This window comes from Amblyraja radiata, chromosome 19 (assembly GCF_010909765.2).
Source record: "Amblyraja radiata isolate CabotCenter1 chromosome 19, sAmbRad1.1.pri, whole genome shotgun sequence".
NCBI lineage: Eukaryota > Metazoa > Chordata > Chondrichthyes > Rajiformes > Rajidae > Amblyraja > Amblyraja radiata.
The window spans coordinates 3386864-3408805 of record NC_045974.1 but is presented as its reverse complement, the minus strand read 5'-3'; the positions used below and the strand labels follow the sequence as shown (position 1 = coordinate 3408805).

Here is a 21942-nt window from a genome sequence, read left to right as displayed (position 1 = left end):
ACCTCCAGCTTAATACATCAAAAACCTTGGAAATCACCATAGATTTCAGACGCAAACAAAACCCCAAACCCCCGGTCCATGTCAACTCCCATCCCATAACCTCCACGAACTCATTCAAGTTTCTGGGCAGCTATATCTGCAATAATCTAAAATGGCACATCAACGCAGACCACATCATCAAGAAAGGACAACAACGCCTATACTTCCTCAACAGCTCAAAAAGTTCAGAGTCACAAACACCTCCTGGTGCGTTTCTATCAATCCATCATTGAAAGCATCATCACCTCCTCAATCACAGTCTGGTACGGAAACACTGACAGTCACTCACTACACAGAATACAGCGCATTGTCTCCAAGGCCTCCAGGATCATCAACTCCCCCCTCCCCTCAATCCATTCCATTTACCTCCAACGTACCTCAAAACGGGCAATAAAGATCATCTCGGACCCCTCCCATCCAGCAAACCACCTTTTCCAGTCTCTCCCTTCAGGGAGGCGCCTCAGGTCACTTGCTACAAAATCCACCCGCTTTAAAAACAGTTTCTTCCCCTCAGCAATAAGAACACTCAATTCCCTCCAATAACAGACAACACTAAGGACTCTTGATGTATACAGTGTCTTGTCTATGGTCTTTGTCTGTTCTTTTGCACTATGTTCTGTTGGTGAGATTTGTGATTTGTGATGTGGTATGGATGCACTTTATTACTGTGATCTGTGTTGTTATTAGTGTTAATGTGACTAAAGCAGTGTACCATCATGTACCGAACCCAAATACCACCAACCCTGGTCGTGTGGCAAATAAAGATTCTATTCTATTCTATTCTACTAAACTCCAGCGAGTACAGGCCCAGTGCCGACAAACGCTCATCATAGGTTAACCCACTCATTCCTGGGATCATTCTTGTAAACCTCCTCTGGACCCTCTCCAGAGCCAGCACATCCTTCCTCAGATACGGGGCCCAAATATGCTCACAATATTCCAGCACTGAACTACTATCTACCTCTGATGGCCCTTGATCGGACTTTACCGGCTTTACCTTGCACTAAACGTTATTCCCTTATCATGTATCTGTACACTGTAAACGGCTCGATTGTGTCATCATATATGTTTAAGAAAGAACTGCAGATGCTGGAAAAATCAAAGGTAGACAAAAAATGCTGGAGAAACTCAGCGGGTGAGGCAGCATCTATGGAGCGAAGGAATAGGCGATGTTTCGGTTCGAGACCCTTCTTCAGCTGATGAAATAAAAAAAAATAAAAATCAAAAGTAACATTATTTATTTTTGGTTTCCATCAGCCTGAAGAAGGGTCTCGACCCGAAAAGTCGCCTATTCCTTCTCTCCATAGATAGCCAATAGACAATAGGTGCAGGAGTAGGCCATTCGGCCCTTCGAGCCAGCCCCGCCATTCAATGTGATCATGGCTGATCATCCCCAATCAGTACCCCGTTCCTGCCTTCTCCCCATATCCCCTGACTCCACTATCTTTAAGAGCCCTATCTAGCTCTCTCTTGAAAGCATCCAGAGAACCGGCCTCCACCGCCCTCTGAGGCAGAGAATTCCACAGACTCACCACTCTCTGTGAGAATAAGTGTTTCCTCATCTCTGTTCTAAATGGCCTACCCCTTACTCTTAAACTGTGGCCCCTGGTTCTGGACTCCCCAACGACGGGAACATGTTTCCTGCCTCTAGATGCTGCCTCACCCGCTGCGTTTCTCCAGCATTTTTTGTCTGCCTTCGTATAATCATGTGTTGTCTTTCTGCTGACTGGTTAGCACGCAGCAATAGGCTTCGTACTGTACCTCGGTCCACGGAACAATGAACTAAACTGTAGTTTGATTCAATGTGAATGTGCAGGATACTGGGAAATGAACGGTTTTGGCTTGCTGGGAATCTACAAATCCGATCTTGACAGAATTGGTGGAATGAACACAAAGGAATACCGGGATCGGTGGGGGGGAGAGGACTGGGAGCTACTGGACAGGTAAGAGACGTCGGTCGAACCTAAACTGAAACTTGCTCCAGGTATTCACTAAGATGTACATTGATCGTAAAAGGCCGTTTGGAATTATTTGCCCCATTTATCTCAACCCATGTTCCATTTCACCTGGTTGTTGTTTTGTGAAAGTTAAAAGTTAGTGTAGTTTAGAGATACAGCGCGGAAACATGTCCGCTCCGACCAGCGATGCCCGCACACTAGTACCATCCCCCGCGCACACTCTAGGGAGGATTTACAGTTTTACTGCACCTAATGAACCTTCAAATCTGTACGTCATTGGAGTGTGGGAGGAAACCAGAGCGCCCGGAGAAAACCCACACAGGTCACGGGGGGAGAACATACAAACTCCGAACAGACAGCACCCGTAGTCAGGATTGAACCCGGAACACCGGCGCTGTGAGGCAGCAACTCTACAAATGCGACAAGGACGTACTGGTTTGTAGGTTAATTGGCTTGGTTTAAATGTTTAAAAAAATATCCCTAGTGTGTGTGGGGTAGTGTTAAGTGTGCGGGGATCGCTGGTCGGCCCGGACTCGGTGGGCCGAAGGGCCTGTTCCCGCGCTGTATCTCTAAACTAAACTAAATCAAAAGTAATGTTGAAGAAGGAACTGCAGATGCTGGGAAAATCGAAGGTAAATAAAAATGCTGGAGAAACTCAGCGGGTGAGGCAGCATCTGTGGAGCGAAGGAATAGGCGACGTTTTGGGTCGAGACTGAAGAAGGGTCTTGACCCGAAACATCACCTATTCCTTCGCTCCATAGATGCTGCCTCACCCGCTGAGTTCCTCCAGCATTTTTGTCTACCATAAATTAAAAGCACCATGATTTATTTTTCACCTTTTCTTGTTGTTTGCAGGATTTTCGAGTCTGGGTTGGAAGTGGAAAGATTATACATGAGGAACTTCTTTCATTATTTCCACTCCAGACGTGGCATGTGGAATAGGAAACAAGGGTGAACTAACGCTGACTGCCAGAAGCCTGGCTCACGCGCACTTTATCCATCAGAGGGGCCGAACCGCCCTCTCCACAAACAAGTGAAGCTTAACGTAAGATGTATCTGAAATGGGTGCATTCGCTGCTCACAACTCTCAGGCTACTAATGGTCTTCCGATCCTCTGGCGTAGGAAAAAAATTATAAAGGGCCTGCCTGTCCCACGTGGCCGATTTTTCTGGCGACTGCCGGCGTCCTTGACTGGCGTTTATCGGGTCGCCGAAAAAGTCTCGGCGAGCCGACGTATCGAGTGTCCTCGAGTGCCGCAACATTTTTTTTGTCGCCACTGGATTTTTAAATGTTCCAAATCTTTCGGCCACCCTGTCAATGGTGCCGGCAGTCGCCGAAAAAAACCGCTGAGTGGGACAGGCCCCTTGAAGGGCCGCTCTTCTTCATTCATGTTTGTAAGTGTTGAAAATATTCCAAGAAAACAATATCTATTTTTTTATTCAAAGCAATACAATGACGCTGTTAGGGTCTCAGGTGGGTGGTGGGGGATGGGGACGGACTAACACACGCTGTGGTCCAACTAAAGCAAATGTCCTTTACCACGGAGCCAAGGAATGAAGTCACACTGAACATGGTTTGTGCATCAGATCTTCATCGGATTCGTGGCCACTCCCTTTGTACCACAGCCACTGTGAAACACCCATGTGCCTTTCGCAATCCCAAGGACTCACCAATCAACCGACAAACCTTCCGAGTTACACCTCTCCGTGCAACAATTTAAAAAAAGGATCAATTGGAAGGTAAATTTCTCCGAGAAGCGGCGCTCAAAGAACGAACGATGGATTTTTAAAAAATGTTCTGGGGTCCTGTTCTCGAGAAGACATATTAATTTCAATGAATATTTTAGCAATCCATTTGGGAAGACTGGATAAGCGCGCCTAGAGATTGGATTGTATGTTTTTTTTTAAACTATTTATCCCTCAGTGCTATACAGCCCAAAGTCGGTCTAACCCGGAGTAAATTGTGTTGACAATAACTCTGAGGTGAGATCACACACTGTTGTAAAATTAACATTGAGGCAATTCTGGGTTATGCTATAAGTTAGCCCACCTTGTATATTTCCCAGTGAAAGATATACCTCTGATGTCTCGAATATTCTTGCAACAGTTATTTGAAGGTTTTCTGATTTAAGCAGATTCAGGAAGCACTTGTTCTTAGGCAGGTACGACAAAAACAAGGCCAGCATTCAGATGCAACTTCTAGAGTTTATTTTTTTTTAGCTTAGATATTCAGCGCGGAAACAGGCCCTTCGGCCCGTGCCGACCAGCGATCCACACACACTAACACTATCCTACACACACTAGGGACAATTTACCAAGCCAATTAACCTACAAACCCACACGTCTTTGGAGTGTGGGAGGAAACCGGAGCACCCGGAGAAAACCCACGGGGGGGGGGGGGAACTTGCAAACTCCGTACAGACAGCACCCGTAGTCAGGATCGAACCCGGGGCTCTGGCGCGGTGAGGCAGCAGCTCTACCCACTGCGTCACACTTTGCTCTCAGCAGCAAACTTCACAAAGTGTCTCCAAGTCTCACTGGAGACTCCTCACAGACTTCCTCCCCCTCCCATCCCAAAGTACAGATGTGGACAAACACTAGAGCAATGTCATAGAGTGATACAGTGTGGAAACAGGCCCTTCGGCCCAACTTGCCCACCCTAGCCAACATATCCCAGCTCCACTAGTCACAGAGTGATACAGTGTGGAAACAGGCCCTTCGGCCCAACTTGCCCACACCGGCCAACATGTACCAGCTACACTAGTCACAGAGTGATACAGTGTGGAAACAGGCCCTTCGGCCCAACTTGCCCACACCGGCCAACATGTCCCAGCTACACTAGTCCCACCTGTCCGTGCTTGGTCCATATCCCTCCACACCTGTCCTATCCATGTGGCAAGTGACCAATGCGTAATCTGCCATCAATTGTGCTTGTTCCCAAAGAGGCTCCCCTCATAAACCCAGCGCCATCCATTCCCTCAATGCCCAGTTACTGTTCATCTCAGCAATGGTTTTCTCATCGAAGATAGACACTAAATGCTGTAGTAACTCAGCAGGACAGGCAGCATCTCTGGACAGAAGGAACGGGTGACGTTTCGGGTCGAGACACTTCTGAGCCGAAACTTCATCCATTTCCTGGCTTTCTCCCCATAACCCCTGACTTACTAATCAATGATATATACCTATCTCTGCCATTCACTCAGCCTCCACGTGTACCTAGATACAGTGATAAACGGTACCTACGTGCTCTCCAGTCATGCTGTACATGACAACAATCGAGCCGTGCACCAGTACAAGAGGCAATACATCGTGCAGAATATCAGTGGTTCAATCATAGACAATAGGTGCAGGAGGAGGCCATTCGGCCCTTCGAGCCAGCACCGCCATTCAATGTGATCATGGCTGATCATCCCCAATCAGTACCCCGTTCCTGCCGTCTCCCCATATCCCCTGACTCCGCTATCTTTAAGAGCCCTATCTAGCTCTCTCTTGAAAGCATCCAGAGAACCGGCCCCCACCGCCCTCTGAGGCAGAGAATTCCACAGACTCACGCCAGGGTCGTGGGCCTGTCCCACTTTGACCGTCAGTTCCGCGACAGGCCGTTGGCGCGCGAAGATTTCTTTCGCTACAAAAAGTTCGGCCCCCGCGCGATGTCGAGCACAACTACATACCCCTCCGCGCTTCTCAGTGGGACCGGCCCCACGCGACCATACGATGCCCGTTCGCCTCAACGTGACCACGAGGTCGCGTAATTTGCGTGCCAAGGACACGTAAGTGGGACAGGCCCTGTACTGTCTCCGACTACATTTTACCTCTGTTTGCTTTATTGTCAACTTCTCCCAACTAACGACGGCCTATTCTGCATCCTCCTTGATCTCCATTCCCTTTACCCTGTTTTCACACCTTACACTCCCTTATCTCTGTATCTCCCTCCCCCCCCCCCCCCCGACATCAGTCTAAAGAAGGGTCTCGACCTGAAACGCCACCCATTCCTTCTCTCCAGAGATGCCGCCTGTCCCGCTGAGCTACTCCAGCATTTTGTGTTTATCTCTGTTTCTTGGCAATTATTTCCCTTTGTACTTGTTCCCAACAGATGTTTTAGTTGCCAGAGCTTCATACCCCCTCCTAGATACTTAGTGAAGCTGGTAGACCTACTGATTGTCCAGTGCTGACTACACTACGACCACACTTGATGCCTTAAGTTTTGGGAATAGTTGTGTTTGACAACTTCACCGTATTTCTGAATATGGCCCTCATTTTAGAGGATCGTTTTAAGTAAAGACAATTGCAATGAAGGGATTTTATTAAAAACAATGCAATCAGATACCGCAGCCGTAGGATTTCTCCGTGTTCGTATGTGAAGGATTGTGCAAAACACTTTTAGGCAGAACTGCTTCTGTGTCTGATCTCTGGTGATGCAAGCATCTGCGAATGCTGGTAGCCAGAGCTACAAGCAAACTGCTGGAGGGATCAGCGGGCCGATCGGCATCTGCGGAAACAGAAGGGCCAAGTCAAGGGCCTGTCCCACTTACGTGATTTTTTTCGGTGACTTTCCGGCACCCGTCACAATCGCAGCAGGTTGCCAAAAATGTTCAACATGTTGGTAATCTGGAGGCGACCAGAACAAGGTACACCACTCTTTGGGCGATTACTCACCACCATACAGGCTTCACCCCGCGACATGTCGACACGTGACGCCTGTATGGTCGTGAGTCGTCGCCCAAAGAGTCGTACCTTTTTTTGATCGCCGCTGGATTTCCAACATGTTGAACATTTTCGGCCACCTGCTGCGACCATGACGGGTGCCGGCAGTCGCCAAATAAAATCACGTAAGTGGGACAGGCCCTTGAGTGTTTCAGACCAGGGCCCTGCACCAATTCTGATGGGTCTCGACCCATACGTAGAGCATCCCTACGGGGGGGGGGGGCGCAGCGGGTGGAGCCGCTACCTCACGGGGCCTGAGACCCGGGTTCCATCCTGATCTCCGGCGCGCTGTCTGTGTGCGTGGAGTTTGACCGCTCTCCCCGTGACCTGCCTTTCCTCCCACATCCCAAAGACGTGCGGGGGGGGGAGGGGGTGTTGCAGGTTAATCCCCCCCCCCTCTGTAAATTATCCCCTAGTGTGGATTAGAAAGTGGGATAACACAGAACTGGTATGAAAGGGCGATCGATGGTCAGTGCTGACTCGGTGGGCCACAGTAAACTTCCACAGACCCTGCCCGACCCTCTGAGTCTTTCCAGCAGTTTGTGTATTGATTCAAACACAGTCGGGCACTAGCTGCTTTAACCGCACAATATATATATATATATATATATTTCTTTGAAGACAATTGGTTGCGATGACTTGCGTGATTGTTTTTATACTTGTTTAAACATGCAGGATGTAGAAGCACTGTTTATAACCAAGTACCTCAGTGGTGAGCCTCGGATGTAACGCTCACAAATTGTGCCAGCATTTATCATTCTATGGACATAGGACACAGGGAGCTGGGGACATTAGGTACTTTGCAAACACATTTTGGGTACGTAAATCACAGAGGGAGAGTCCGGCAGAACCGTTCGTGTTCATAAGGTCACAAGGAATAGGAGCAGAATTAGGCCATTCGGCCCATCGAGCCGACACCGTTATTCAATCCCGGCTGATCTATCGTAGACTAAAAGTGCTGGAGAAACTCAGCGGGTGAGGCAGCATCTATGGAGCGGAGGAAATAGGCAACGTTTCGGGTTGAGACTGATGTGGGGGTGGGGGTGGGGTGGCCCGACCCGAAACGTCACCTATTTCCTTCGCTCCACAGATGCTGCCTCAACCCGCTGAGTTTCTCCAGCATTTTTTGTCTGCCTTTGATTTTTCCAGCATCTGCAGTTCCTTCTTGAACACGGCTGGGCTATCCCTCCCAACCCCATAAGCGATAGGAGCAGAATTAGGCCATTCGGCCCATCAAGTCTCCTCCGCCATTCAGCCTGGCTGCCTGATTCTGCTCCTATAAGTTATGAATTTATAATATTAGTTATTAATTCTGCTCCTATAACATGAATTTATGAATGGGTATGGAAAGGGGTGTTTCCCCTTTCCATACCCATTCATAAATTCATAACTTATAGGAGCAGAATTAGGCAGCCAGGCTGAATGGCGGAGGAGACTTGATGGGCCGAATGGCCTAATTCTGCTCCTATCTCTTATGGGGTTAGGAGGGAGAGATAGATCAGCCATGATTTAATGGCCCCCATAACCCCTGACAATAGACAATAGGTGCAGGCGTAGGCCATTCGGCCCTTCGAGCCAGCACCTCCATTCAATGTGATCATGGTTGATCATCCACAATCAGTACCCCGTTCCTGCCTTCAACCCATATCCCCTGAGTCCGCTATCTTTAAGAGCCCTATCTAGCTCTCTGACACCCGTACTAATCAAGAATCTGTCAATCCCAGCCTTAAAAAATATCCACTGACTTGGCCTCCACAGCCTTGTGTTTAAGAAGGAACCGCAGATGCTGGAAAATCAACAAAACAAAAGTGCTGGAGAAACTCAGCGGGTGCAGCAGCATCTATGGAGCGAAGGAAATAGGCAACGTTTCGGGATGAAACCCTGAAGGAAATAGGCAAAGTTTCGGTCCGAAACCCTGAAGGAAATAGGCAACGTTTCGGGCCGAAACCCTTCCGGGTTTCGGCCCGAAACGTTGCCTATTTCCTTTGCTCCATAGATGCTGCTGCACCCGCTGAGTTTCTCCAGCGCTTTTGTCTACCAAGGCCTCCACAGCTGTCTGTGGCAAAGAATCCCGCAGATTCACCACCCTCTGGGTAAATAAATTCCTCCTCACCTCCTTCCCAAAGAGGAATGTCCTTTAATCCTGAGGCTGTGCCCTCTAGTCCTAGACTCTCCCACTAGTGGAAACACCCTCTCCACATCCACTCTATCCGGGCCTTTCACAATTCGGCAGTGCTGTTGGAATATGTTTTAGTTGTTTGATTCCCTTTCCAGGAAAAGCCCTTTTCAATGTAGAATTTGTTTTTTAAACCGTACTTTGTAAAGTGTAGTCTGATCTTTAATGATGCGGGGATGAAGGGATGATGATGATGATTTCTGTGAAATTGTAATTTAAAAAAAATGTGTAACTATGATTTCTGGAAATAAAATACTTTTTTTTAATTGAATGTGTTCTTGCAACGGCGTTACTGCCTCCCCCTTCACACTGCGCTGGCAATTGGATGGTCTACTGTGATCACCCTCGTGATTGGTAGTACATGTTGCTAATGTGCGGTTTTAGTTCACAGATGCAGCACGGAAACAGGCCGACCATCGATCACCCGCTCACACTAGTTCCGTGTTATCCCACTTCATAGAAACGCACAAATTTCTTAAGGGGTTGGACAGGCTAGATGCAGGAAGATTGTTCCCGATGTTGGGGAAGTCCAGAACAAGGGGCCACACAGTTTAAGGATAAGGGGGAAGTCTTTTAGGACCGAGATGAGAAAAACATTTTTCACACAGAGAGTGGTGAATCTGTGGAATTCTCTGCCACAGAGGCCACAGTTCATTGGCTATATTTAAGAGGGAGTTAGATGTGGCCCTTGTGGCTAAAGGGATCAGGGGGTATGGAGAGGAGGCAGGTACAGGATACTGAGTTGGATGATCAGCCATGATCATATTGAATGGCGGTGCAGGCTCGAAGGGCCGAATGGCCTACTCCTGCACCTATGTTTCTATGTTTCTCATCGGCTCCTCGCACGCCAGGGGGGGCAATTCACAGAGGGGCCGATTAACCTACAAAACCCGCACGTCTTTGGGATGTGGGAGGAAACGGGAGCGCCCGGAGGAAATGTGTCGGAAGGAACTGCAGACGCCGGTTTAAACCGAAGGTAGACACAAAAAGCTGGAGTAACTCAGCGGGACAGGAAGCATCTCTAGAGAGAAGGAATGGGTGACGTTTCAGGTCGAGGCCCTTCTTCAGACTGAGGACACCCGTTCACACTAGTTCTGTGTTATCCCAGTGAGAATCACAGTGAATTGGAGGAAATAGTTCTAAGTTAGGCATCTGGTCCCTGTTATGGTCCTTGCGTCTGGTCTGGCACAGATAGTGAGGGCCGAAGGGCCCGTTTCTCTGCTGAATTGTCTGATGACACTCGAGACCATTCTGCCTCTTGGACAGCTGATAATGAGCCACTCCCACCCCCACCCCACAAGAATAAGGAGTAAGCCATTTAGAACGGAGACGAGGAAACACTTTTTCTCACAGAGAGTGGTGAGCCTGTGGAATTCTCTGCCTCAGAGGGCGGTGGAGGCAGGTTCTCTGGATGCTTTCAAGAGAGAGCTAGATAGGGCTCTTAAAAATAGCGGAGTCAGGGGATATGGGGAGAAGGCAGGAACGGGGTACTGATTGTGGATGATCAGCCATGATCACATTGAATGGTGGTGCTGGCTCGAAGGGCCGAATGGCCTCCTCCTGCACCTATTACCTATTGTCGCCCCCACCCCCAGGATACCCATGAAAGCGTGGGTCGATAGGTTGCGATATTTGTATTTGTGTCAGCAAAGGAGGCCATTTGGCCCTTCTGGTCCATGCTAGCTCCCAGAAGCGCAATGATATCCACACCGTTCTCCCTTTTATTCCCCCCTGCCTCTGCAAATTCTCACGTACCCTTCAGCTCTGTTTTTCTCTGCCACGTCTGCACTAAGTTTACAGGAGCTAATTCACCCGCCAGCATGACTGCTGGAACCCGAAGCACTGAAAGGAGATGGCCACACAAGCGAGAATCAAAGTCAGGACTGAACTGAATCAGATGGAAAAAAAATATGGGCAGCACAGTGGCGCAGTGGTAGAGTCGCTGCCTCACAGCGCCAGAGACCCGGGTTCCATCCTGACCACGGGCGCTGTCTGCGCGGAGTTTGCACGTTCTCCCCATGACCTGCGCGTGGGTTTTCTCCGGCTGCTCCGGTTTCCTCCCACACTCCAAAGACGTGCAGGTTTGTAGGTTAATTGGCTTTGGTCAATTTGTAAATATGTCCCTAGTCAGTGAGTAGGATAGTGTTCGTGTACGGGGTGATTGCAGGACGGCAGGGATTCAGTGGGCCCTGTATGTCTAAAGTCTAAAGTTCAAGTGGTCGACTATATCAAACTAATCAGAAGTTCACAAATGCCGACAGCATCATTGATGAAGCAGACTTTGGAAAAACATAATGAATTGTATTTGCTAATTAAATTATACGAGGCATAGTTTTTGAACAAAAGCCTGGTGGGTGCCTGGAACGCGATGCCAGGAGTGGTGGTGAATGCAGATACGATAGGGGTGTTCAAGAGGCTTTTGGACAGGCACATCGATTTGTTTAGTTGTTTAGAGATACAGCGCGGAAACAGGCCCTTCGGCCCGTCGGGCCCGCGCCGACCAGCGATCGCCGCTCAATATAATACACCCACTAGGGACAATGTTTACATTTACACCAAGCCAATTAACCTACAACCCTGTACGTCTTTGGAGCGTGGGAGGAAATCGCAGATCTCTGAGAAAACCCACTCGGGTCACGGGGAGAACATGCAAACTCCGTACAGACAGTGCCCGTAGTCGGGGTCGAACCCGGGTCTCCGGCGCTGCATTCGCTGTAAGGCAGCAACTCTACCGCTGCGCCACCATGACTGAGTGCAGGGAATGGAGGGATATGGACCCCACACCATCCTGGCCACACACTCATCTCCCCGCTACCATCGGGTAGAAGGTACAGGAGCCTGAAGGCTGCAACGTCCAGGTTCAGGAATAGCTACTTCCCCACAGCCATCAGGCTATTGAACTCAACTCAAACAAAACTCTGAACATTAATAGCCCATTATCTGTATATTTGCACTTTGTCTGTTTTATTTATTCATGTGTGTATATATTTATACAATGGTATATGGACACACTGATCTGTTCTGTATTCATGCCGTCTATGTTCTGTTGTGCTGAAGCGAAGCATGAATTTCATTCCCCTATCTGGGACACGTGACAATAAACTCTCTTGAATCTTGAATCTTGAATGGATCACGTGCTGGCTGAGGAGGTTAGTTTAACTTGGCTTCCTGGTCGGCACGGTCCTTGCGGGCCGAAGGGCCTGTTTGTCTGTCGCACTGTTGCTGTGTTCAATGAACTGAAATGACTTGTAAGTAACAAGACAAGGACTCTGTACAAAGTTCACTCAACTTTATGCCTGTTGCCAGAAGTTAAATTGACAGACAATCCCTCCACATGTTGGTAGGTGCAGCAGCATCTATGGAGCGATGGAAATAGGCAACGTTTTGGGCCGAAACCCTTCTGGGTTTCGGCCCGAAACGTTGCCTATTTCCTTCAGGGTTTCGGCTTGAAACGTTGCCTATTTCCTTCAGGGTTTCGGCTCGAAACGTTGCCTATTTCCTTCAGGGATTCGGGCCCCGAAACGTTGCCTATTTCCTTCGCTCCATAGATGCTGCTGCACCCGCTGAGTTTCTCCAGCATTTTTGTCTACCTTCGATTTTCCAGCATCTGCAGTTCCTTCTTGAACACATTCCACATGTTGGCCCGAGTGCTTCGAGAAATACGCGTGATGCTGAAAGTATTTTAGTGAAACACTGAGGAATCGTCTGTGGAATTAGCATCTGCAGAATCCTACTGCTGTTCCAATCTACTTGGAAAGAAAGGCGTGCATTCATGTGGAATACAGCAAGCGATCCAGAATATAGAACCAAAGAAACATTGAAAATGGCAGGAGTAGTAGGCCACTCAGCCCTTTGAGCCTGCACCGCCATTCAATATGATCATGGCTGATCATCCAACTCAGTATCCTGTACCTGCCTTCTCTCCATACCCCCTGATCCCTTTAGCCACATCTAACTCCCTCTTAAATATAGCCAATGAACTGGCCTCAACTACCTTCTGTGGCAGAGAATTCCACAGATTCACCACTCTCTGTGTGTAAAAAAAAATGTTTTTCTCATCTCGGTCCTAAAAGACTTCCCCCTTATCCTTAAACTGTGACCCCTTGTTCTGGACTTCCCCAACATCGGGAACAATCTTCCTACATCTAGCCTGTCCAACCCCTTAAGAATTTTGTAAGTTTCGATAAGATCCCCCCTCAATCTTCTACACTCTAGCGAGTACAAGCCGAGTCTATCCAGTCTTTCTTCATATGAAAGTCCTGCCATAGAACTCCATCAAGATTTATCGGGCAGTAATGTGGTTTTGCCCGATCACAAAATGCTGAAGAAACTCAGCGGGTCAGGCAGCATCTGTGGAGAACGTGGATAGGTGACGTTTCACAGAGTGCTGGAGTAACTCAGCGGGTCAGGCAGCATCTGTGGAGAACATGGATAGGTGACGTTTTGGGTCTGGACCCTACTTCAGACTGACTGTAATGGGGGGGGGCAGGGGGGGGAGCTAGAAGAGAGGTGACGGGTGGGACAAAATGTGTCGGGAGGAGCTGCAGATGCATTGAAGACAGGCACGGAATGCTGGAGTAACTCAGCGGGACAGACAGCATCTCCGGAGAGAAGGAATGGGTGAGGTTTCTGGTCGAGACCCTTCTTCAGACCAGATCACCTATTCCTTCTCTCCACAGATGCTACCTGACCCGCTGAGTTACTCCAGCACTCTGTGGAACGTCACCTATCCATGTTCTCCACAGGTGCTGCCTGACCCGCTGAGTTACTCCAGCACTCTCTGAAACGTCACCTATCCATGTTCTCCACAGATGCTGCCTGACCCGCTGAGTTACTCCAGCACTCTGTGGAACGTCACCTATCCATGTTCTCCACAGATGCTGCCTGACCCGCTGAGTTACTCCAGCATTTTTGTCTACCTTCGATTTATTCCAGCATCTGCAGTTCTTTCTTAAACATCACATCCAGAGTTTTACATCCATCAACTCTGCCCATCTCATCCTCAAAACATTCAAGGAGATTTGTCAAACATGATTTGCCTTCGGTAAAAGCATGTTAACTAGAACTGCCAACACCCAGTGTTGCTGGATGATTCGTTGTTTCCGCTGTGATCATTGACTCTGGCGTCTAGCCATCAATAGCCGTTCAATAACAAGCCTGTGGTTCCCGGCCTTCTGCCATCCTCCCCCTTCTCAACATAAATACATCAGTTATCAAATAAAGTGCCGCATTTATATTATGATACGGTACGATACAACTTTATTCATCCCAGGAGGGAAATTGATCTGCCAAGGGTGTTCTGTGATGTTTCACAGAGTGCTGGAGTAACTCAGCGGGTCAGGCAGCATCTGTGGAGAACATGGATAGGTGACGTTTCACAGAGTGCTGGAGTAACTCAGCGGGTCAGGCAGCATCTGTGGAGAACATGGATAGGTGACGTTTCACAGAGTGCTGGAGTAACTCAGCGGGTCAGGCAACATCTGTGGAGAACATGGATAGGTGACATTTGGGGTCAGGACCATTCTTCCTCGTTTCGATACTGTGTTTTTGTTGTGTTGTGTTTCATCCCAAAGAGACTTTGTCTTTCTTTTGCCTCTAATACTTTATCCTTCCCTTTCCTCAGTAGCTGATGTGTACCGTATATTTAAATAGAGGCTGGTAAGTTTATGGAACGAGCTGCTAGAGGAGGTAGTTTAGTTTAATTTAGAGATACAGCGCGGAAACAGGCCCTTCGGCCCACTGAGTCCATGCTGTAAGGGCTTGGACACGCTAGAGGCAGGAAACATGTTCCCGATGTTGGGGGAGTCCAGAACCAGGGGCCACACAGGTTAAGAATAAGGGGTAAGCCATTTAGAACGGAGACGAGGAAACACTTTTTCTCACAGAGAGTGGTGAGTCTGTGGAATTCTCTGCCTCAGAGGGCGGTGAAGGCAGGTTCTCTGGATGCTTTCAAGAGAGAGCTAGATAGGGCTCTTAAAAATAGCGGAGTCAGGGGATATGGGGAGAAGGCAGGAACGGGGTACTGATTGGGGATGATCAGCCATGATCAAATTGAATGGCGGTGCTGGCTCGAAGGGCCGTATGGCCTACTCCTGCACCTATTGTCTATTGACCAGCGATCCCAACACACTAGGGACAATTTTACAATTGATACCGAAGCCAATTAACCTACAAACCTGTACATCTTTGGAGTGCGGGAGGAAACCGAAGATCCTGGAGAAAACCCACGCAGGTCACGGGGAGAACGTACAAACTCCGTACAGACGACACCTGTAGCCGGGATGGAACCCGGGTCTCGGGCGCTGTGAGGCAGCAGCTCTACCCGCTGTGCCACCGTGCCACACTTATGATTTGGTTTATTTATTGTTATGTGTATCAAGGGCCAGTGAAATACTTTTTTTGCCAGCAAGACTGTCACCATGTCTGGACTTGACTCTTGTACAGCTTCCTCTGGCTTCCATGAATCGTGCAAAACAACACACTGAGATTTATATTAACACAAGGACCTCCATGTGGCAAATTTCATTTCTCTTTAATTATTATGATTTCAATGACACTCTCAAATCAAACAGTGCGCATGTATTAAGTAAGGGTGAATATGAAACAAACTCCACCCGTGAGAAGCAGCGTTCAACGTAGACACAAGGAACCGCAGATGCTGGAATCATGAGGGAAAACACACAAAGTGCTGGAGTAACTCAGCGGGTCAGGCAGCATCTCTGGAGGACATTTTTTGAAGACAGTGATAGATAGATGGATTCTTGATTTGTACAGGTGTCAGGGGTCATGGGGAGAAGGCAGGAGAATGGGGTTAGGAGGGAGAGATAGATCAGCCATGATTGAATGGCGGATTAGGCTTGATGGGCCGAATGGCCTAATTCTGCTCCTATCACCGTGAACCTTTGCACATAAGATATGGGGATGTGGCGTTTCGGATCAAAAAACAGCTTTTTTTCCACTAGTAGTAGCTCTATTCAATAACCAATAGTCTGTAGCCTCCTTGTGCTGTGGTATTTTATTTCATTCACATGTTTAAACTGTAATGTGTTATTGTTAGTGTTTTAATGTTTTAGATTTTGTTCTTAATTGTTTACTGTATGTCGTTTTGTTACTTGCGTGCGGAGCGCCAGGGTAAATTCCTTGTATGTGAATATACTTGGCCGATAAACTCATTCATTCATTCATTCATTTTGACTGATTAATCCGCCCGTTAATGGAGTTGAGCGCATGTGTGGCGAGCGGCACTACTCCGCCTTGGGCTTGTTGACCCTCCAGATGCGGTAGTTGAGAGCGGTGGCCAGGGTCAGCCAGGCCATGTAGGGCAGCATCAGGTAGGCTGCGGTGGTGTTGACACGGTGCCAACTCACCGTGGTGGCTGCCGCAGCCCCATACACGCACAGCAACTCGGCGAAAGCCTGCAGCAAGAAGAAGATCGACAATAACACAGTGTGTAAACTGGAACTGCAGTCAATAGTCAATAGACAATAGGTGCAGGAGTAGGCCATTCGGCCCTTCGAGCCTGCACCGCCATTCAATCATGGCTTATCTGTCTCTCCCTCCTATCCCCATTCTCCTGCCTTCTCCCCATAACCCCTGACACCCGCACAAGTCAAGAATCGATCTATCTATCACTGCCTTCAAATAATGTCCTCCACAGATGCTGCCCGACCCGCTGAGTTACTCCAGCACTGATCATCCAACTCAGTATCCGGTACCTGCCTTCGCTCCATACCCCCTGATCCCTTTAGCCACAAGAGCCACATCTAACTCCCTCTTAAATATAGCCAATGAACTGGCCTCAACGACCTTCTGCGGCAGAGAATTCCAGAGATTCACCACAATAAGTACAGGAGTAGGCCATTCGGCACTTCGAACCAGCACTGCCATTCAATGTGATCATGGCCGATCATCCCCAATCAGTACCCCGCTCCTGCCTTCTCCCCATATCCCCTAACTCCGCTATTTTTAAGAGCCCTATCTAGCTCTCTCTTGAAAGCATCCAGAGAACCGGCCTCCACCGCCCTCTGAGGCAGAGAATTTCACAGACTCACAACTCTCTGTGAGAAAAAGTGTTTCCTCGTCACCGTTCTAAATGGCTTACTCCTTATTCTTAAACTGTGGCCCCTGGTTCTGGACTCCCCCAACATCGGGAACATGCTCTCGTAAGTAAACAGATATATATATTTCAGATGAATAGTGATTGTGTACACACCCAACCCACTCGGTGGGTCTTGAAGAAGATTGGAGTCCACGCCCAGTTGAGAAGAAGGTTGGCTCCATATAAACCAAGGGGGACCAGCGCCTCGTCAGTGAATCCTCCAAGTTCCTTCCACACCAGGTAGGAGCCATAACTGTGTACGGAATACCATGGAGTCAGTCCAAGATAATAACAGACTCTGGAGAACCCGGAGCAGGTTTACAAGAATGATCCCAGGAATGAGTGGGTTAGCGTTTGACAGCACTGGGCCTATACTCGCTGGAGTTTAGAAGGTTGAGGAGGGGACCTCATTGAAACTTACAGAATAGACAATAGACAATAGGTGCAGGAGGCCATTCGGCCCTTCGAGCCAGCACCGCCATTCAAAGTGATCATGGCTGATCATCCCCAATCAGTACCCCGTTCCTGCCTTCTCCCCATATCCCCTGACTGCTATTTTTAACAGCCCTATGTGTTAATAGTGAAAGGCATAGATAGAGTGGATGTGGAGAGGATGTTTCCACTGGTGGGACCAGAGGTCACAACCTCAGAATTAATGGGCGCTCTTTTAGAAAGGAGTTGAGGAAGGAACTTCTTTAGTCAGAGGGTGGTGAATCTGTGGAACTCATTGACACAGAGGGCTGTAGAGGCCAAGTCAGTGGATATTTTTAAGGCAGAGATAGATAGATTCTTGATTGGAACGGGTGTTAAGGGTTATGGGGAGAAGGCAGGAGAATGGGGTTAGGAGGGAGAGATAGGTCAGCCAAATGGCAGAGTAGACGTTTTAAGGTAATAATTGATAGGAGCAGAATAAGGCCATCCAGCATCTGCGGTTCCTTCTTAAACACAAGGCTGTGGAGGCCAAATCAGTGGATATTTTTTAAGGCAGGGATTGACAGATACTTGATTAGTACCGGTGTCAGAGAGGTAGAAAGGGCTCTTAAAGATAGCGGAGTCGGGGGATATGGGGAGAAGGCAGGAACGGGGTACTGATTGTGGATGATCAGCCATGATCACATTGAATGGAGGTGCTGGCTCGAAGGGCCGAATGGCCTACTCCTGCACCTATTGTCTATTGTCAGGGGTTATGGGGGCTATTCAATCATGGCTGATCTATCTCTCCCTCCTAACCCCATAAGTGATAGTAGCCAAATTAGGCCATTCGGCCCTTCTAGTCTCCTCCACCATTCAGCCTGGCTGCCTAATTCTGCTCCTATAAGTTATGAATTTATGAATGGGTATGGGTATGCCTGGCGGCATCTCTGAGAACTCCCCTTTCCACACCCATTCATAAATTCATAGGAGCCGAATTAGGCCATTCGGCCCATCAAGTTTACTCCGCCATTCAACCATGGCTGATCTATCTCTCCCTCCCAACCACATTCTCCTGCCTTCTCCCCCATATCCCCTGACACCCGTACTAATCAAGAATCTGTCTATCTCCGCCATTGACTTCTGTGGCAATGAGTTCCACAGATATCTGCCGACACCCGTACTAGTCTGGGAATGCTGATGGGCCGAGTGGGCTCATTCTGTTGGGATCATAGATGAAGCTGTGAAGTAATGCCCCTGTCCCACTTAGGAAACCTGAACGGAAACCTCTGGAGACTTTGCGCCCCAACCAAGGTTTCCGTGAGATTCCCGGAGGTTGCAGGTGGTTGCCGGAGGTTGCAGGTGGTGGAAGCAGGTAGGGAGACTGACAAAAACCTCCGGGAACCGCACGGAAACCTTGGGTGGGGCGCAAAGTCTCCAGAGGTTTCCGTTCAGGATTCCTAAGTGGGACAGGGGCATAAGGCTGCACCATGCGTGGAAGGTTGACCGAGCTGTGACCTACCCCATGCTGGTGTAGAGAGAAAACCAGACGGGACCAAACACCCAGTCGGGCGGGCACCAAGACGGCTTCTTCAACGTGGTGTACCAGCCGGTGATCTCTTCCCGGTAAGACCAACTGAAAACGCTTGCCGCGTGCGGTAACACGGTGAAGCCGAAGGCATGTACCCAGGTTGGCGGCATACTGGAGTCTGAAAGAGACAGAGGCATTTGTCCAAAGATAGAAACATAGAAAATAGGTGCAGTAGGAGGCCATTCGGCCCTTCGAGCCAACACCGCCATTCATTGTGATCACGGCTGATCGTCCCCAATCAATAACCCGTGCCTGCCTTCTCCCCATATCCCTTGACTCCACTAGCCCCCTAGAGCTCTATCTAACTCTCCCTTAAATCCATCCAGTGACTTGGCCTCCACTGCCCTCTGTGGCAGGGAATTCCATAAATTCACAACTCTCTGGGTGAAAAAGTTTTTTCTCACCTCAGTCTTAAATGGCCTCCCCTTTATTCTAAGACTGTGGCCCCTGGTTCTGGACTCGCCCAACACTGGGAACATTTTTCCTGCATCTAGCTTGTCCAGTCCTTTTATAATTTTATATGTTTCTATAAAAGTCCCCCTCATCCTTCTAAACTCCAGTGAATACAAGCCTAGTCTTTTCAATCTGTCCTCATATGACAGTCCCGCCATCCCAGGGATCAATCTCATGAACCTACGCTGCACTGCAGCGATAGACTCAACAAGCTGGAGTCAAGGCCCTGTCCCACTTCGTGATATTTTTCGGCGACTGGCGGTGCCATATCAGTGTCGCCAAAAGATTTCGATCGTTTCAAAATCCAGTGGCGACAAATAAAATAGTGCGACACTCGAAAAATTACTAAACGAATTTTTACGGTGACCTGATACGACAGTCATCGATGCCGGCAGTCACCGAACAAATTGCCAAGTGGGACAGGCCCTTAACTCAGCGGCAGAGGAAGCATCTCTGGAGAGAAGGAACGGGCGACGTTTCGGGTCGAGACCCTTCTTCAGACTGAGACTCAGCGGACAGGGAAACGAGAGATACAGACAGTGACGTCGAGAGATATTGAACAAGTGAATGAAAGATATGCAGTCCCAGCCTGAAGAAGGGTCTCGACCCGAAACGTCACCCATTCCTTCTCTCGAGAGACGCTGCCTGCCCCGCTGAGTTACTCCAGCATTTTGTGTCTATCTTATGTTTAAAACAGCAGCTGCAGTTCCTTCCTACCCAAACCATTTAATGATCCAGGTTTTTCAAGAAAACTTAATATCTCAGAATAAAGGCAATATTTTCAATGTAAAAACAGATGGTGCAAGCTTGCAGTCACAAGAACTGCAGGTGCTGGTTCAAAATGCTGTTTAGGCTACCCCTTCTTTGATCATTGTTGCTTTTTGCTTATCTTTCATTCATTTTTTTGATCTTCTATATCCCTCATTTCCCTTTCCCCCAACTCTCACTGAAGAAGGGTCTCGACCTGAAACGTCACCCATTCCTTCTCTCCAGATATGCTGCTACCTGTCCCGCTGAGTTACTCCAGCATTTTGTGCCTATCTTTGCTGGAGTAACTCAGCGGGTCAGGCAGCATCTGTGGAGAACATGGATAGGTGACGTTTCACAGAGTGCTGGAGTAACTCAGCGGGTCAGGCAGCATCTATGGAGCTAAGGAAATAGGCAACGTTGCCTATTTCCAGAAGGATTTCGGCCCGAAACGTTGCCTATTTCCTTAGCTCCATAGATGCTGCTGCACCATAACTCAGCGGGTCAGGCAGCATCTGTGGAGAACATGGATAGGTGACGTTTCACAGAGTGCTGGAGTCACTCAGTGGGTCAGGCAGCACCTGTGGAGAACATGGATAGGTGACGTTTCACAGAGTTACTCCAGCACTTTGAGTCTTGTGTTTTTACACAGTAAAATGCTTTGTCTTGTACGCTATGTAATCAGATCAGACAATACAATACACAAATACAATCAAGCCAAACTCCAGTACAATATGAAGAGCAAAGGGGAAGATACAGAGTGTAGAATGTAGTTCTCAGCATTGTAGCGCATCGGTTCCACAGACAAAGTCCAATGTCCGCAATGGGGTCGAGGTGAATCGGACAGCGCCCACGCTAATGGGACATATTTTCACAGCAGCCTCAGTTTTATCCAACACTGGGCCACTAATGTGTAGGAAGGAACTGCAGACGCTGGTTTAAACCAGAGATGGGCACAAAAAAGCTGGAGTAACTCAGCGGGACAGGCAGCATCTCTGGAGAGAAGGAATGGGCCGAGATCCTTCTTCAGACTGAGGGTCAGGGGAAGGGGAGACACAGAGATGAGGAACTGTTTTATCCGCCCCTGCAATAACGCGGCAGTCCACGCACTTTGCTCGCCTCCACCCTTATGCAACTATTATGAAAAAGCTTATGCAACTATTTCAAAACTTGTACTCAGCGAGGCAGTTCCTGCTGAGTTATGGTGCAGCAGCATCTATGGAGCTAAGGAAATAGGCAACGTTTCGGGCCGAAATCCTTCTGGAAATAGGCAACGTTTCGGGCCGAAACCCTTACGGGTTTCAGCCCAAAACGTTGCCTATTTCCTTGGCTCCACAGATGCTGCCTGTCTCCAGCACTCTGTGAAACGTCACCTATCCATGTTCTCCACAGGTGCTGCCTGACCGGCCTGCAGTTTAAAGAACCTCTTGTACGCTATGTAATCAGATCAGACAATCAGACAAGCAGTCGGAATAAGGCACAAACCTTTGCTAAAAGTGGGAAGCCCAAGAGCAAATTTAAAACAGAGGCAGGGATTCCTACCGAGCAGTTCCTTCGCTGTGATTCCCACACTTGTAGCTTCCACCGCTGGCTCCGCGCATGCCTAGGGCTAACAGCCACTGTTCCTGTTCCTCCTCCCATCCCCACTCATGTTGCACAAGAAAGTGTTGCATGTTGTTCACTGCCCCGCCACACACAACTCTGCACTTTCACACGGTCTGGGTGATAAAATACACAGGCAGACAAACGTGCTGGAGAGAAACATC

At 48.6% G+C, this 21942-nt stretch overlaps 2 protein-coding genes across 3 annotated transcripts in view; one reads left to right on the top strand and one right to left on the bottom strand.

Annotated features, from left to right (window-relative positions):
• Positions 1 to 3781, top strand: part of b4galnt3 (beta-1,4-N-acetyl-galactosaminyltransferase 3) — a 101169-nt gene extending 97388 nt beyond the window's left edge. The window contains exons 18-19 of the mRNA XM_033037464.1: positions 1856 to 1982; positions 2853 to 3781. Coding sequence (XP_032893355.1) covers positions 1856 to 1982; positions 2853 to 2952 — 227 coding nt within the window. The 3' untranslated portion in view covers positions 2953 to 3781. The remainder of the gene's footprint in view (positions 1 to 1855; positions 1983 to 2852) is intronic.
• An 11606-nt stretch (positions 3782 to 15387) lies between these two features.
• Positions 15388 to 21814, bottom strand: tspo (translocator protein). Of its 2 annotated transcripts, none has more exons than XM_033037462.1 (4): positions 21665 to 21814; positions 18908 to 19096; positions 17089 to 17227; positions 15388 to 16291 (listed from the first exon to the last, which is right to left on the bottom strand). In XM_033037462.1, exons 2-4 carry the CDS (start codon positions 19084 to 19086, stop codon positions 16121 to 16123), a joined length of 489 nt encoding a protein of 162 aa, XP_032893353.1. In that variant the 5' UTR covers positions 19087 to 19096; positions 21665 to 21814; the 3' UTR covers positions 15388 to 16120. The 2 variants fall into 2 exon arrangements, with proteins under 2 accessions (XP_032893353.1, XP_032893354.1); XM_033037463.1 differs by having other exon boundaries at positions 18908 to 19094; positions 21719 to 21773.
• Between the last annotated feature and the right edge of the window lie 128 nt (positions 21815 to 21942).

Excerpts from the sequence above, each read along its gene's own strand:
- tspo (XM_033037462.1), bottom strand. The coding sequence starts at position 19,086 with ATGCCGCCAACCTGGGTACATGCCTTCGGCTTCACCGTGTTACCGCAC. Across the intron at positions 17,228-18,907 it reads TCTCTCTACACCAGCATGGG|TTATGGCTCCTACCTGGTGT; the intron begins GTAGGTCACAGC and ends TTCCGTACACAG. Across the intron at positions 16,292-17,088 it reads AGACCCACCGAGTGGGTTGG|GCTTTCGCCGAGTTGCTGTG; the intron begins GTGTGTACACAA and ends TTCTTGCTGCAG.